Genomic DNA, 14,728 nt, shown 5'->3' with positions numbered 1-14,728 from the left:
ATAAATCTTGTCTTCATGAACCAAACTCAATGAAACTTTAAGAAAGACGGCCATATAAGTTATCCTTATCAGACCGTGTATCATTGAGGTTTTACTGTAACAAAATTAACACACAACTATTCATTTTTTTTTTAATTTACTGTATTCTAGCTGATTTAATGAATGCGTTTTGAAAATTTATCTAATTTTAGCATAGGTTTCTTGTTACATGAATGCGTGGGAACAGCCTATGATGTATAAAAGGAAACTCTTCATTGCCGTTGATCAATGTGCATTCCATACTTCATTGTAAGGATGGCACGGGAATACGCAAACCTGTTTTGTTTCATTTTGTTTTTTGCGATTGTTCAGTATTCGAACAGGTAAGAACTATTTTCTCATTACATTTGCAAGTCGTTAAAGTTAGTTAATGGTATTTCAGTATTTTCACATTTGTAGTGTTCATACGTTCTGTCGGAGGTTTATTCAACAAATCGAATTGTACAACGAATATAAACAAATATGAGCTTTAATTCTTTCAAAATTCTAACCATGTTATTCTTTTTTTTTTTTTTTTTTTTTAAAAAAAAAAAAATGAAAAATTTAAAACACTCATACATTTTCTGTCAAAACATTTACTTTGATAAAAAGGGTATTACATTTGCGTTAGCAGAGCCTCACATTTTATTATTTCATTCAACTCGTTCAATAAATTCAATATGAAAAAATTACTCATGTAATAAAAAAATATATTCCATTTAAGAAAAAGAATATACCGCGTAATAACCGTGACGTACAGACACCGAATGTGTGCTGCATAATAACACAGACGTTCAGTCTTCTTTGTTTGATAGAAATACAAATCGGGTCGTTTTAGAATGTTATATAAGCAACATTGATGCAACATTAGTACCTGAATAAACGCACGAGAAATAATATTCAATCCTTGAGTATACTTGTTGGAAAATACTTCTTATATTACTAAACCATATTCGAATGCTAAGGAATTTGAAAGGTCGGCATACAAAATACATTGAAAATATAAACATTTATCTGTATATTGTTTATTTGAGTGCCACGAGAGGTGATGTTGCTGTACGTGTTTGGGTTCGTCCATTAGGTACAGATGGGTATATCCAGAGATCATGAGTGCAAGGGATAGAAAAATTAATAAAAGAAAACTTATTGATACCAGTGCGAAAAAAAATCATAAAAATAATTTTGATATTTGTTTGGGGAAAAGCAGATTTAAATTAATCAGACAAAAGCAGAGATAATCTCTTTCATATATCTAGCACTTTATTTCATGTCGTTTTCAATCTGCTCATTACGTCGTTCATGTTGGTTTAAGGACATTAAATTAGGATACTAAAATGGTTCAAATTACCGAGCTGCTAAATTCTGTCCCAGTTTACCTGCAAATATTTTTTTTGTAGTAAGAGACAAAACGTAAGAATTGCAAGTAAATGTTAAAATTGGAAAAGTGTCTTATAACCGTTTACTTTTCTCGCAACTTTGAACTGAATCTACCTGAATTGATGACCGTTCCAGTTTAGACCGCTTTTTGGGCCTTAGGCAAATATTTCAGCCCCGGCCGATGGAGACCGTAAAACTTGAATTATGCATTCATCTATTTTACACAAAAAATTCTCATTCGCGGGAATTTTATGAATATAATTAGCATAAATAACCAGTTGAATATAAATGTCTATAAATTCAATAAAATCAATCTACTCATTTTATTCAGAAAATCGACCTTTGGCCAAAATACGAAACTGCACCCCGCCACCCGTCCTAACCCCTGACACTAGCGCGGTAGACAGGTATGGATGTTCTTGCCGGAAAATTGTAAAAAAAAGTGCATCAGTTTACCCCTTAATTTTCTCATTTACAGCAACATTACACTGACGGCTCCATCATCCCACTCCCCACTCTGATAATTATAGTGCTTATACGCGAGTGAAGCGAACCAAAACTCATTTTAAAGACATAATGATCCAATTTAGTCTATGGCGAATTGTAATCCTGTGAATATATTTCCTATATTTTAAAAGTTATGTTTTTATGATAGCTTATGTGTTCCATGTATTACGAATTCCACTTGTAACAGTTTTTTCGGCTTTCAATGTGGTGGTCACCTCGTATTTCAAAAAGGCTGCCATATTTGAATAAGTATACTGTTATATAGTCAATTAATAAGATTTCGAATAACCAAGTTTTTCTGACAAATATGCACAAATTGAACTCTCTAAATGGTACAAGCTTGTACATGTATTTATAATGTTTATATGAAGTCTGAGTTAGGTACTGTTTATCTAACACAAAAAACTTGGTTTTCAAACGCAACTTAAGGTAGAAAATATTCTTTCCTAATACATCCAATTATTTAATGGAAAATCACGGTCATTTTTAGAAGAAGTAGTATATTCATTCAAATACAAGTTTAAAACATTCAACTTAAACATAGTATCCATTATTAAAAGATGGTGCATTAAAAATTTGGGACGATTGTAGCAAAAGTCCCTGCATGCAATAAGATACCTATAATGAAAATCAAGATATTTTCTTAGATTTCCTTTTCATTTAAACATCAGCACTTTAAAAGTAGAAAACTCTTTACAAGTAAAAGAACAGTTTGTCGAAAAACTTATAGCAAAAATTCTGAAAAAATAAATAGGACAGTGTCCAGGGGTGTACTGTGATAATTTTGAACTGTGCGCAAGATATGAGCAGCATAGCTATGAACAAAGCAGCGATGCTGCAAGTGTGTGGTATGTGAGGGAGAGGGTTTCCATATCCCGGGATTGTGGGGCCTTCCCTTGAAAATGTTTAAAATTAGTCGGCAAGGAATGCGTTCTCCTGGTATATTTCAGCGTTAATATATTTTTTTCACATTTATACTACATTTTATGAGTATATTAATTTTACCATTATAGTTCATCAAACAGCGGCCCGTTATCACTAGAAGCGTTGACGTAACTTTCGCGCATTGCCTTTTGCTGTTCATACGAAATGAACATCATAAGTTTCAAAAGAATTTGCGAATTTAAATAACAGCTCGATCGCTCTGGCACGATACAATTCCGGTATTCATTAATGATTTTAACTAAGATCTTAAAAAGCTTAATTTTCAGTTCTCAGTATTTTTTTCATCAAATTATTTCAGTACAAAGATTTATAACAAAATGAATTATGCAGCTTGAATTTTCAGATAGTTAGAACGTTGAAGGAATTGCTAGAGATACTCAATCTTAATTCAAGAACACATTCCAGCTGTCCGTGCATTAGACACACGTTTAAATCAACAGTAATAGAAGACACATAATTATGTTTTAATATATTTGCCCCATTGAAACACTGAGTCACAATAAACACCGACACCAAAGATGTATTTTATTGGGCAACATCCGCGTATGAATATTGTGTATCGACAAAGTAACCTATCAACCTAAACCCAACTGCTACAGGTGTGAACATTTCGCGTATTCGAGCCGTGTGCAAAGCTACTACGCACGTAGGCAATGAATGGAGCGCATATCCGCACAATAAGGGTATAATAGCTGTAGTTGTTATCGTTTTTGAAACCATCGTAATATTTAATGTTTAATGCATGACCTTGCGAACACGAAACTAAATATTAATTCAAACTGCGTAAATTCGTTTTGCATTACGGTATTCAGACCCGGATAAAGATTGATAGATTAAATTGCAGCTCGATAATCTTGTTAAGATTGCTGTGTTTAGCGCATCCCTTTTCTTGCTCGAGACCTTAAATGACTAGCATTTTTGTTCTCCATGGAGGCATATTTCTGCCTCGTGATAGCTGGGTAGCAATCGCGATTCTTAAAAACGTTATCTTGATAAGTAAAGTTTTCTGAAAATACTTTCTCAATAGTCGAAAGTTTCCTGGAAATTTTATTGCGATAATTTACATTAGTATCTTGATAATGTTTTGCATAAGTGCCCACAGCTGCCATTTATTAGCAAGATAGCTATCTCAATACTTTCAGCAATTATCTTGACATTTTTACACTGATATAACACTATTTTACAAGTAAGTTTCTAATAATAAACCTATTGAATATTACATTATATAGATCAGAATCGTTAAAGTTCAATTCAGTTTAAAAAAAATAAAATATTTTTGACAACATAACTGGTCATCTAGAACACTTAATAAGGTACCCCCGCGGACAACTGGTTAAAGTTGTTGGCATCAAAGCACTTGACCGTGTAGTTTCGAGCTCTGCAAATGTCATCATCTGAGCTGTCCGGCTGGCTTGCAGAAGGTCAATGGTTCTATCAGATAGTCGCCAGATCATTAAATTATGCCAAGAAAAGGCACCTGGGGTCTTTCTCTTCCACAATTAAAGCTTTTAAGTTGTCATATGTCCCAAAATATGTTAGTTTGACGTAAAACTTTAAACATACATGTAAAATATAGGTTTGTCTTTAAAAACTGGGCCATGTTGTTCTGTTTTGTTTGGTTTTATGACACACAGGTTCAATTTTGTATTACGGCTATTTTAAAGCTTTGAATTGTAGAAAAGGCCTCGGGGTGTCCCTGTAGGCATTACTACAGGCTTGGTAATCTTTGGTGAGCCAGCTGGGTTGCTACCTCAAAATAAAGAATTATGCGTCACTGAACGGTTTCAACCACATAGAGGCGATGGAATAGTGATTCAAATTTCAATTTTCTTTACCCACATAACCATGCATTTCTCTTAGATTACTGCCCTTGAATATAAGTAAAACACCACAGTCTGGTCAGGATCCATAATGTTCGCTTTCAAATCCTGTTGCAATAAGAGAAAGCCTAAGCGAACAGTTTGGATCCATGCTGGTCGCCAATGCACTATGTTGGCTTTCTCGAGGTGCGGTTCATATGTTTATTTTAAAATAGTACATGAGCCATAGGGTTTGTTGGTACCATCTGGAGGGATTAATTCTTATAGCGATTTTTGGAAAGACATACAAGCCTGGAGTAAGATAATGTGTGATAGCAATGTATCGATGGTAGCTTTTGGTGTGATATCATCCTGTTATATGCCTACACTTAGATACAAGTTCAGCTGAGCTAAAATATATCCAATGTAGACATAGGAATTATGAAACATGTTTTTCAGTTTGAATAATTGATGTATTTGTAACAAATATTTAAAAACAAACAAAATTTTCCCTTAATTTTAAACATTTTTTGGTTTGCTTCTTTGAATAAATGTTAATTAAAATAATGATTATGAAGAACAACTTAATGGCATGGACAACTAATAAGCATAATTATAGCTCATAATTAGATTTTATTCCGATAAATGTTACGCCTTGAGGTACCATTTCCCCCTGCCTTCCCTAAGGAATCAAGGAATATTCAACATTATGACTTTCGGAAAGTACATACCGAATGCTTTTTATTCCTACATGAATGCCGTTTAAACGTTAGGGCTTTTGTAACTTACGTGACATTTAATATGTTTCCTAAAAACATTTAAGACGATGAAATTGTGCCACACAATGATTAAGAAAAAGTGCAGTCTGTAGTTTATTAACACTCTTATACATGTATAACAATGAATTGAATGTGCTTTTAAACAATACATCTTTCACGTACCCGTTAACATTTTAATTAGTGTAATTTACGTAACAGTGATTTTATTACCAACATTATAGATATTTTACTTGTACTAATAACCCAATGACCAAGATGTTTATGATTCTTCAATATAATTGAAAGTACAGACTGAATAGTGTTTCTTATAACTATTTTTTCTGCAGTGGTAGGAACTTTCCCATGATGTAATCTCCGTATAAGTTTTATGTTACCAAAATGTACAAAACTGAAATTTTTGAAGGGAAAAATATGTCCTGCACAGATCGGGAAAAAATTATAACATTTTATAATAACTATACATAATTTGTGTTGTTGAACTATATATTTACTAGAATACAGTGAATCACCATCTCATTTCAATAGTTGTGCGGGTTTTACGTGACAATAACATCTGTACAAATCAATTATAAATGTTCAAGAACATAATTATACATGTATGTATACTGAAATACATTTTAGAAATGCGCCTTAAACAGGTAGAAAACAAATAGATACTCATTGGAACACCATGGCTACATAGGGACAGAATCATTCTTAGTTTAAATGTTAAAAATCTCCTGACACTTACTTATTAACAGATGACACATATATTCAACCTTAATTATTTGACTTCCAACCGATGTTTATGTAAACAAGTAAAGGAAATTGCTGACAATTCAAGTCAACACTTCAAAAGTGTCACAGAGAGAGAGAGAGAGAGAGAGAGATCACAGAAAAGGGCACACTTCTGTTTATACTTTATTGATATTATTCATTATGTACTGGCATTAATACAGGCCACAAATGTCAACGACCTAGATGTACAAGTTGTACCCATTATTATTTGCGTCCAATCATCTGAACGATGCAATGTATCTACCTGCTTGTCCGTTAGTTTATACTAATTTGTTTTAGCTCGATTGTGATGAAAGCTTCAAGCATATTGGTATCTCTCGAAACCGCTTCCTGGAAAACCAGTACTGGTGTCATTAGAAAAGACATGGTTGTGACCGCAGTGGGGCTCTCGAACCTACGATTCCTGGATTGAGCCGACACATTATTCACTAGACCACCGCTCCGCTATCTGTTCCTAATAATAAATCTTGAATTAACCCACCCTTGTGCAGAAAAGCTTTTGAGGGTTCGTGGCTTCGCTTCAGTGTGTCTAGATCAGCCGCAACAGCATCAGAGAATGTGTAAATTACTATAGAACAGACTATCAAACTTCATGCCAAGAAAAAGGGAAGCATCATAAGCTTCAGATGGCAATATTTATCATACTACAGGTGTTGTTTGACACAGAACATGCGAGCTAAATATGTTGAAGCTACACAACAGAAAACAGACATGACTTCAGAAGGCAAATCCACACACAAAGAAGTTGAACCTACGCAGATCAAAGCCGATTATGCGGATGTAAAAAAGTGATGACAGATGTAGAAAAAGGCATGTATCCATTCAAAGCAGAAATTGGCACTAGCGGCCTATACTTTAAAAAATCAAAGAAAGTGACCAGCTCGCAGAATGGAATGGCTCAGATAAGGGCTGAAAGAAATGTGTTTTGGACTATTCGTGATATTAGTTGTTGAACACACATGATGTAGTTAAAAAATTTCCTGACAAAGACCGACAAAGCCAAAACTATTATACTACGTTGAAGAAAGTATCGAGCTACAACAAGCCATTCTATGGTGGCATATTTCTGCATACGAGAATCATAAAGTTTTCATGAACATTCTATGAACTTTCCCGAAAAAAACCCCAATACTTTTCGCAAAAAATTGAATTAACTTTCGTGAAAGCAGGAGAAAGTTTTCGTGAAAATATTATCTTGTTAACGAGACAGTGTGTCAAAATAGTGAACTGAACTGCATAAAGATAACCAAAATAGTCCCCTCTACGGAATGAAGCGTGTTATATCAACCTCAATCCCCAACCACCACCCCTAGAAGTGTCTAAAACGTATAGATATTTTATTATGACTTTCATATGGGTTACAAAATTAACATATTTTTTTAACTCCCTTTATTATTTCTGTTATTTCGGTATCTGTTATCGTATGCAGTAGTTCGCACCATCGTGATTTTTTCCACTTAGAATAAGAGATTCTTTTCGTGAAAAGTTTTTAAATTTTCACGTAAACTGTTCGCGAAAACTATCTGCTTAAGTGAATGCAGAAATATGCTACCATACCATTCTATTGAAAACGTATCTTACAAATGTACATCATTGATGACGATGCTTTGATAGTAGATTTCATTACAGATACATACTTTTCCAAAAGAATCTAGTCTGTCGAAAGAAAACGACGTGGAACTGCACTAACACTTCTGTTTTCTGGTCAAAAATACCAAAACAGCCACAGAATTGGAAATATTTCATGAGTAATGATGACAACAAAACTCAGTTATGTTCAGACAGCTAAATGTTGGGACGTCAACATGTGTGATTTGACAACGTTTTGGAGACGGAGAGTCATTTATATTTGCAGTATAATGGTCGCCCAAAATATCGGAACATCAACAAGGTTAGATACGAAATGTTTGTCAACAAGAATGGCAACCAAGACAGCATCCTTAATGGTTCTGACGGCATAGACATGACCCTGATGCCACCATATCAGTCCAGTCAACTTTCAGCTACTTATTCATATCTGCGTAACTATTGTAAAAGCAATAGGAAATCTTTGTCATAATATACTCAAATTTGATACAATCTCTTCATGTTTTTCTATGTCTGTAGTTTTACTCTTATTCATAATTTATTATTACTATTATACTATATTCATGATCAATTTCACGTTCAAAGGCGCTTTACATAGTTCAAATGTAAAAGGGCGCATAATTCATCCTCTACTAGAACAGACACAGAGCGATCTGACTAGAGGGACAGAGTGAGACAAAGCCTCCATGACAGAGAGATCAGAAATCAGATACAGGCTTGTCCGGCTAACTTAGCCTAGCTCGTTGCGAATAGACAGCCCGGTTTTTTAACGTGCCTAGTGTTTATCACTGACACACGCAAGGATCGCCTGGGTTCCTGACCAGTACACCTCTAGTTGGGTGGGAAACACTGAAAAGCGTTTCTGAAAATTCCCGAGTAGCTGCCGGGGATCAAACCCCCGACCTCAGGATTGGAAGGCCAATATGCAAACCACTGAGCTATCCGTCCACCCATATCAAAATCAAACAACCTTGATCTTTTCTTAAAGGTGTATATTTGACTACATGCCCATGAGAATAGTCTTTATCTTCCAGGTGTTGTTATAAATTGCTGGGACTTTGATGATGAACAACACTTAGTGAACAACTTGAATGACAAAAAGATCGTTCCTGATGAATTTGTTGACATAAACGAAACCAGTGCAACTGATGAAGATTATTCGCGTACCAATATTGACGATATCTTAAGATTCAGACAGTAATGAAGAGTCATAACTAAGAATGTTCTAGTATGTTGAATACCGTGATAGAAAATGTGGTTTATTGAAAACAAAGAATAAACATGACATGATACAGAAAGATAAAGACTGAAAATAATAACGGTAGCATATTACCGATTAAGGTAACATATTGTAACGTAAATTATACTTTTACATTCAATGAATTAACATGGCATTTGATATCTAACTGAAGAATGATTTTATTGATTAGTTAAAATATTTCTTTTCTAAACATAATACTAAATAACAACGACTTTAACATGTTTATATGAAATATTATGAAAATCTTGATTTTATGGTAACGTATTTGGCTGTATAAAAGTACCATTTGGTATTATTCAGCCAAAAAAATGTTTACTGTTTAAGCATAAGAACATTGATACAGAAGTAGGCATGAATTTGCACCTTTTTGGCAGATCAGACAGTAAAATATCATGTTTAAACAGCATATTTTGTGTTTTCCGTCTACACGTGTATTTTCACGTAAATTACAATAACAACAAGGAGGCTTTGATATTAAAAATTATTGGTCTGCGAATAACTGTCTAATTGTTAATTTAACATATCAAAAGTAGTTCAGAAATTGCTTTGATTTAACGATATTCATACTTTTCTATTCTATATCATGTATAGAAGTATTAATTAATTTCAAACAAAAGGTAACGCACATTTATATGCCGTAAATTACAAGCGCCAAAACAGCCAATGACAGACAACTTGGTTTTGTGATATGTAGAATTCTACTACCTTATACTCTATGTATTTAAACATGTCATATTAGTTCAAGAATGACCAAAATACCTTTCTAACTGCATATTATGAAACAATATTTGTGTTCTTTAATTATGTTTAAGCACTGGTCTATGTTTGTCTGTAATTGCAACCACTAAACGCTAAAGAGGCAATATTTTAATTACAGTTCTATTAAATACATAAACTGAGCTGTTTGTCTATCAGTTTCCAAGTAAATATATTTCAAAATAAGAGAGAACCATTAGTTTGAAATAGAAAGTCTACTTATGTATAACGGAAGTTTGATGAAAGTCTATTTTGGGGTGGTGTTACTACATGGCTAATAACGCACAAAAAGCTACCACCACTGCAATGCTATCACACAGTTTCTGAATTGTCAGATGTTTACCTATCCAAAAATAGCATTGAGCTTTAATCCCCTCGGATGGTACCGCTAGCCAAAATTTCTGGGACTGGCTCATGGACTATTGGTAATTCTATCGCATTTTGTAAATACCTCCCTTTTTTCTAATATCAAGCACAAAGGTATACAGAACCTAATGCAATGTGATGATTTTATATTTACATAAACTATATGAAGCAATGTTCATGTTTTTTAAATATGAAATTTGGATTTAATATACCTTTAGTGTGAAATTTCTTTTGTGCTTTTAGCGCTCAAAGTGTCCTAAGAACAAAGGATCTAGAAGAGAAAAGATGGCGTATGGTTTTCCTAGCTAATTCTGGCAACAATCAAAATGTGTATGACGCTTGGGTTAAAGGTATTTACATACATGTATATTTACAATTATATTTGGTTACAGTATATTTTGTTGTGAAATATAGTTTCTGCTTTTCTGGAAACCGTGAAAATTGTTATTATACAATTATCGACTTTTTCATAGGTTGATAAATCTTGATATCAACCTATGAAAAAGTCAATAATTGTTTTATTACATGAATAAATGTATAGTCAGTCTTGTTATTACAATTGTAACTTTAATAAAGAAATAAGGAATAAATTTAGACCAAATCAGGTTGATATTGGTTTTCCAAGCACCTACTTCGATCTATTTTTATTTTCGTACTGTTTATAACCCAAGATAAGTTCATATGATATGTACTCATTACTTTTCGAACAGTTTTCACCCAATCAGAGAAACAATAGAATACAGACATGTAATGATTTACTTCATCACATGTTTGACGTCGCGGGAGTGTAATAAAGCCATTAAATAAAAATGATAATACACTAGTGTAATAAAGCTTTGACGTCGACGATATTTATAGTACATGAGACGTTGGTCAAATTGACTTGTTTATATAGTAAAAGAAAGTAGAATTTTTGATGTTTCGTCAGGAAAGGCTAGCATGTGATAAAAAGAATATTACATTTGTGACTTTCCACATTGAATTTATTAAGCTCGTTGAAAACAATTGATAAAATGGTTGGCAGAGCCTCGCATTTTCTTATTTTATTCAACTCGTTTAATAAATTCAATATGAAAAGACACTCATGTAATATCATCTATTACTTTATTTGCTACTTATCTTTTATCTACCAGTATTTCAACATACTAATTCCTTGGCGATACATTTCTGTAAAAATATCTGTTCTCTTTTATTAACATCACAGTTTAACTTTAAAAATGCATGCAAGTTTGAATTGATAAAGACGGTTATCTATTCTGAATACAATAACCGACCTTTCTGACCTAAGTTAATTGCAGTCCACTACCAAACTCAGAGTTGTTATTCTATTATACATGCGTTATACATTAAATATATTATTTATATTATGCATATATATGAAATACTGTTTCCATTAAAATTTATATTGCTCTTAAAACTTTCCCTTATTTTTCGAACATTTTGATTCCGACTTTAATACAAACATACAGTATCTGAGCGATTGATTTTGTTTTATTTATACCTACTGACAATCACATTCACACAAAAAGATAATAAAGTACATATTAAAAATGGATAAAATGCTTACAGATAGTACATCGTCGGCGTCGTGTGTACACACATTTTTAACGATTCTCAGCAAGCACAGAGCTTACTTATTCATCACAAATAAATGAAACTCCGCACATGCCATCCCTATGACAACTTCGTACGTCAGCATAATTATGATAAAAGAAGGTTGATTGCACCATCTGACGGTCAACAGACGATATCATCTAAATGACTTTAGTTCCATAACTCTGGTATTCCTTTTGATAAAATTTACCCCATTTCCGTGCATAGCCATTTTTTCCCAACAAAATTATGTACATGATGTCTCAGTAACTACATATCACAACTGAACGAATCTTCACGCACTGCTTTGCCGTGGTAATATCATTCGTTCCATAACGTTTGCTGTCCTTTTGAGGCCCTTTTTTTACTTTGCTATTTTCCGCTACTGTCAACGGGAAATCAGAAATGAATGTGACTGCACACCTCCCTTCGCCATTATAAGACCAAATGAATCAAATACGTTCAACAAGCCTTGCTCCCATTTTGATAAAACTATGTCCCATTTTGTACCAAGACATTTTTTTCAACAAAAGTCTGTTAGCAAATGTCAGCAAGTTTGTTTGTCAGTACCTTCACACCATAAGTCAAAGATACTTTACAGTTGTCTTTGCTATCTTAATTCCAATAGTGTGATCTAAGTTTCACAACTTTTGACGTTATTTTGATAAAATCGTCACACTTTTTTTATACTTAGACATGTTTTAATATAAATCAGTTTGAATAATATACTTTTTATTACCGCAGACGAAGGAGGAATACAGTGGCGCTTACTTTATGCTCCAGCCCAATCACACCCTAGCCCAAAGGCAAATAAATATTTTTTCTTTTAATTTCTTGTGTTTCCTGATATGGTTTCTCAGTATCCCTTATCCCATCGCGTACGTTACTCACACTCACCGCCCGACCCACCCCATCACATCAAACCGCCACATTACACCAACCACTACATTCAAAAAAGAAGTGTTTTCCCCACTTTGTTTTTATCTTAGCTCTTAGTATCCATCTGCTCCCCCGCACCCTTGTCTACATTACTTGCCCACCCAGTTCCCACATCATCCCTCCCACTTTCATTTTATTACTTTAGTTTCTTAATATTGTCTCAATAAGAATCCCATAATCCCCACCTGCATTACCCCCGCCCCTCCCCTTACCGTACCTACATTAGCTTATGTTTAAAGCATTCAAGCAACTGTGTTCTATGTAGCCACTCGAATAAACAACATATAATTGACTCAGTACGTATGTTGAGTTTTGCACGTACGATAAGGCGATTCAATAATGGTACCATTGTAGATAGATGATCATGTTGATTGGTGTTCTTTGCCAGATCATCTCATTAAATTCTGTTTTATCAAAACAGGTACTGGTACAACCAGTGTCAAACCTGCAACCCTGCAGCGCACTCATGGTCCGCACTACCGTGACGACACATTTCTTTCGGCCTGGACAAGAACAGATATTGTGTCCGTCAAATTTGCCTTTTATGACCAATACCGCGAACTGGCTCACGTGATCTTCGGTGGAAAAGGAACTGATGCGATCAACTGGTTTGAACCTGAACAGGTCCTGTCTTCCAGCTACTCCGACCTGACAAGGCATGGCACATATAATCTTTTCTCAATAGCTGGAGAAGGAAGGTGGGATGTTGACAGACGTTTTTACATAAACCGTAATTACGGTGGGTGTGACAACGATGCAGGACATTTTGCCGTAACGGATACGAATACTAAGACAGGATGTGCATGGGATATTCATCCGGTTTACCCACAATTCTTGTATTCTAAGATAAACTCCGTGACTGTTTGGGACCGTAGGCTGTTTGGTAGGGCCGACTTCATGGCAATTTTTGTCGAAACTAAACGCCGAAGATACTGAATGAGTAAATAATATCAATTTCATGACTTAATGACATTTTTATAAAAGTATTCAGATTTACAGATTTAAAACGAAGACTATATCCGGTGGAATAGTCACATGATAAGTTTAGGATTTGTTAAGAATTTTAGTTTTGCTCGCCGAGAACAAGTTAAGGTCTTCATAACCGTGTTTTTCGAAGAACAAAGTTATTATACATGTATTGCAAACCACGTGATGAGCATTGTGACACTATAAAGTTTTAGTCTATTTGCGGTAGGCCAAATACATAGACTGGTCCCTTGCGAACTTTGAAAACTTTGAAGGGAACACCGCTATAGAGCAGGGAACCAGATTATATACAAACTTCGGCTGGCCCATTTTTTTCGGGTGGTACTTTTATCCTACCGTGATTCCAATTTAGCTTTGTTACGCGAACAAGATCTGACACAAACAGAAAAATTAAGATTAAGATATTTCTACTTTTCGCCATAAAAATTTAGTCGACATGTCGACGTTTTCTTGATTTTTGTCGCATCATAAACTTCAACTTTGCAACTGTTTGAGAAAATATCTTAGCGCTTGAGGTTGAAATAAGCTGTGATAATTTCTACTTTTCATGCTAAGTTTTAGTTCGAGAAGTCGAAATTTGCGCGACAAGTTTCGCTTAAAACTTCAAGTTTTCGACTTTTTTGCGATAAAATTTACGGCACGACAAGTTGAAATTTCAAGTTATCGCGGGTCTATATGATCGGAATCCGTATAAATCGCTGATAACACATGCATAATAATATTATACTAATCCACATACTTTACTGTATTCATTTGCTTATTACATTATATGCAATTTCATATATAGCTCGAACTCACCGGCTGTCCTAGCAACATTCCTATAAAATGTATATTTTCGATGGCGCGAACTACCGATAGCTCCAACACATTTTGCTTGTACCATGAGTTCAAACGAACGATTCGACTGTAAATTTGTTTAATATCTTCATAACTTCGACCATAAATCTTAAAAGGCATGTGCCATATGATTTTGTTGGTATTTCGGAAGATAAAGTACGACTCTACATATTACTAAGCAAATGCAATGTCCGCAACAG

General features: G+C 34.2%; 1 protein-coding gene across 1 annotated transcript; it reads left to right on the top strand.

The window, feature by feature from the left end:
• The first annotated feature begins 225 nt into the window (after positions 1-225).
• On the top strand, positions 226-13,717 carry LOC128546236 (uncharacterized). Its single transcript, XM_053522111.1, has 3 exons — positions 226-362; positions 10,416-10,522; positions 13,126-13,717. The coding sequence occupies exons 1-3, from the start codon at positions 268-270 to the stop codon at positions 13,638-13,640; spliced, it is 717 nt and encodes a 238-aa protein (XP_053378086.1). The 5' UTR covers positions 226-267; the 3' UTR covers positions 13,641-13,717.
• The last annotated feature ends 1,011 nt before the right edge of the window (positions 13,718-14,728 follow it).

This window comes from Mercenaria mercenaria, chromosome 13 (genome assembly GCF_021730395.1).
Source record: "Mercenaria mercenaria strain notata chromosome 13, MADL_Memer_1, whole genome shotgun sequence".
NCBI lineage: Eukaryota > Metazoa > Mollusca > Bivalvia > Venerida > Veneridae > Mercenaria > Mercenaria mercenaria.
This window is presented reverse-complemented; position numbering and strand designations above follow the sequence as displayed.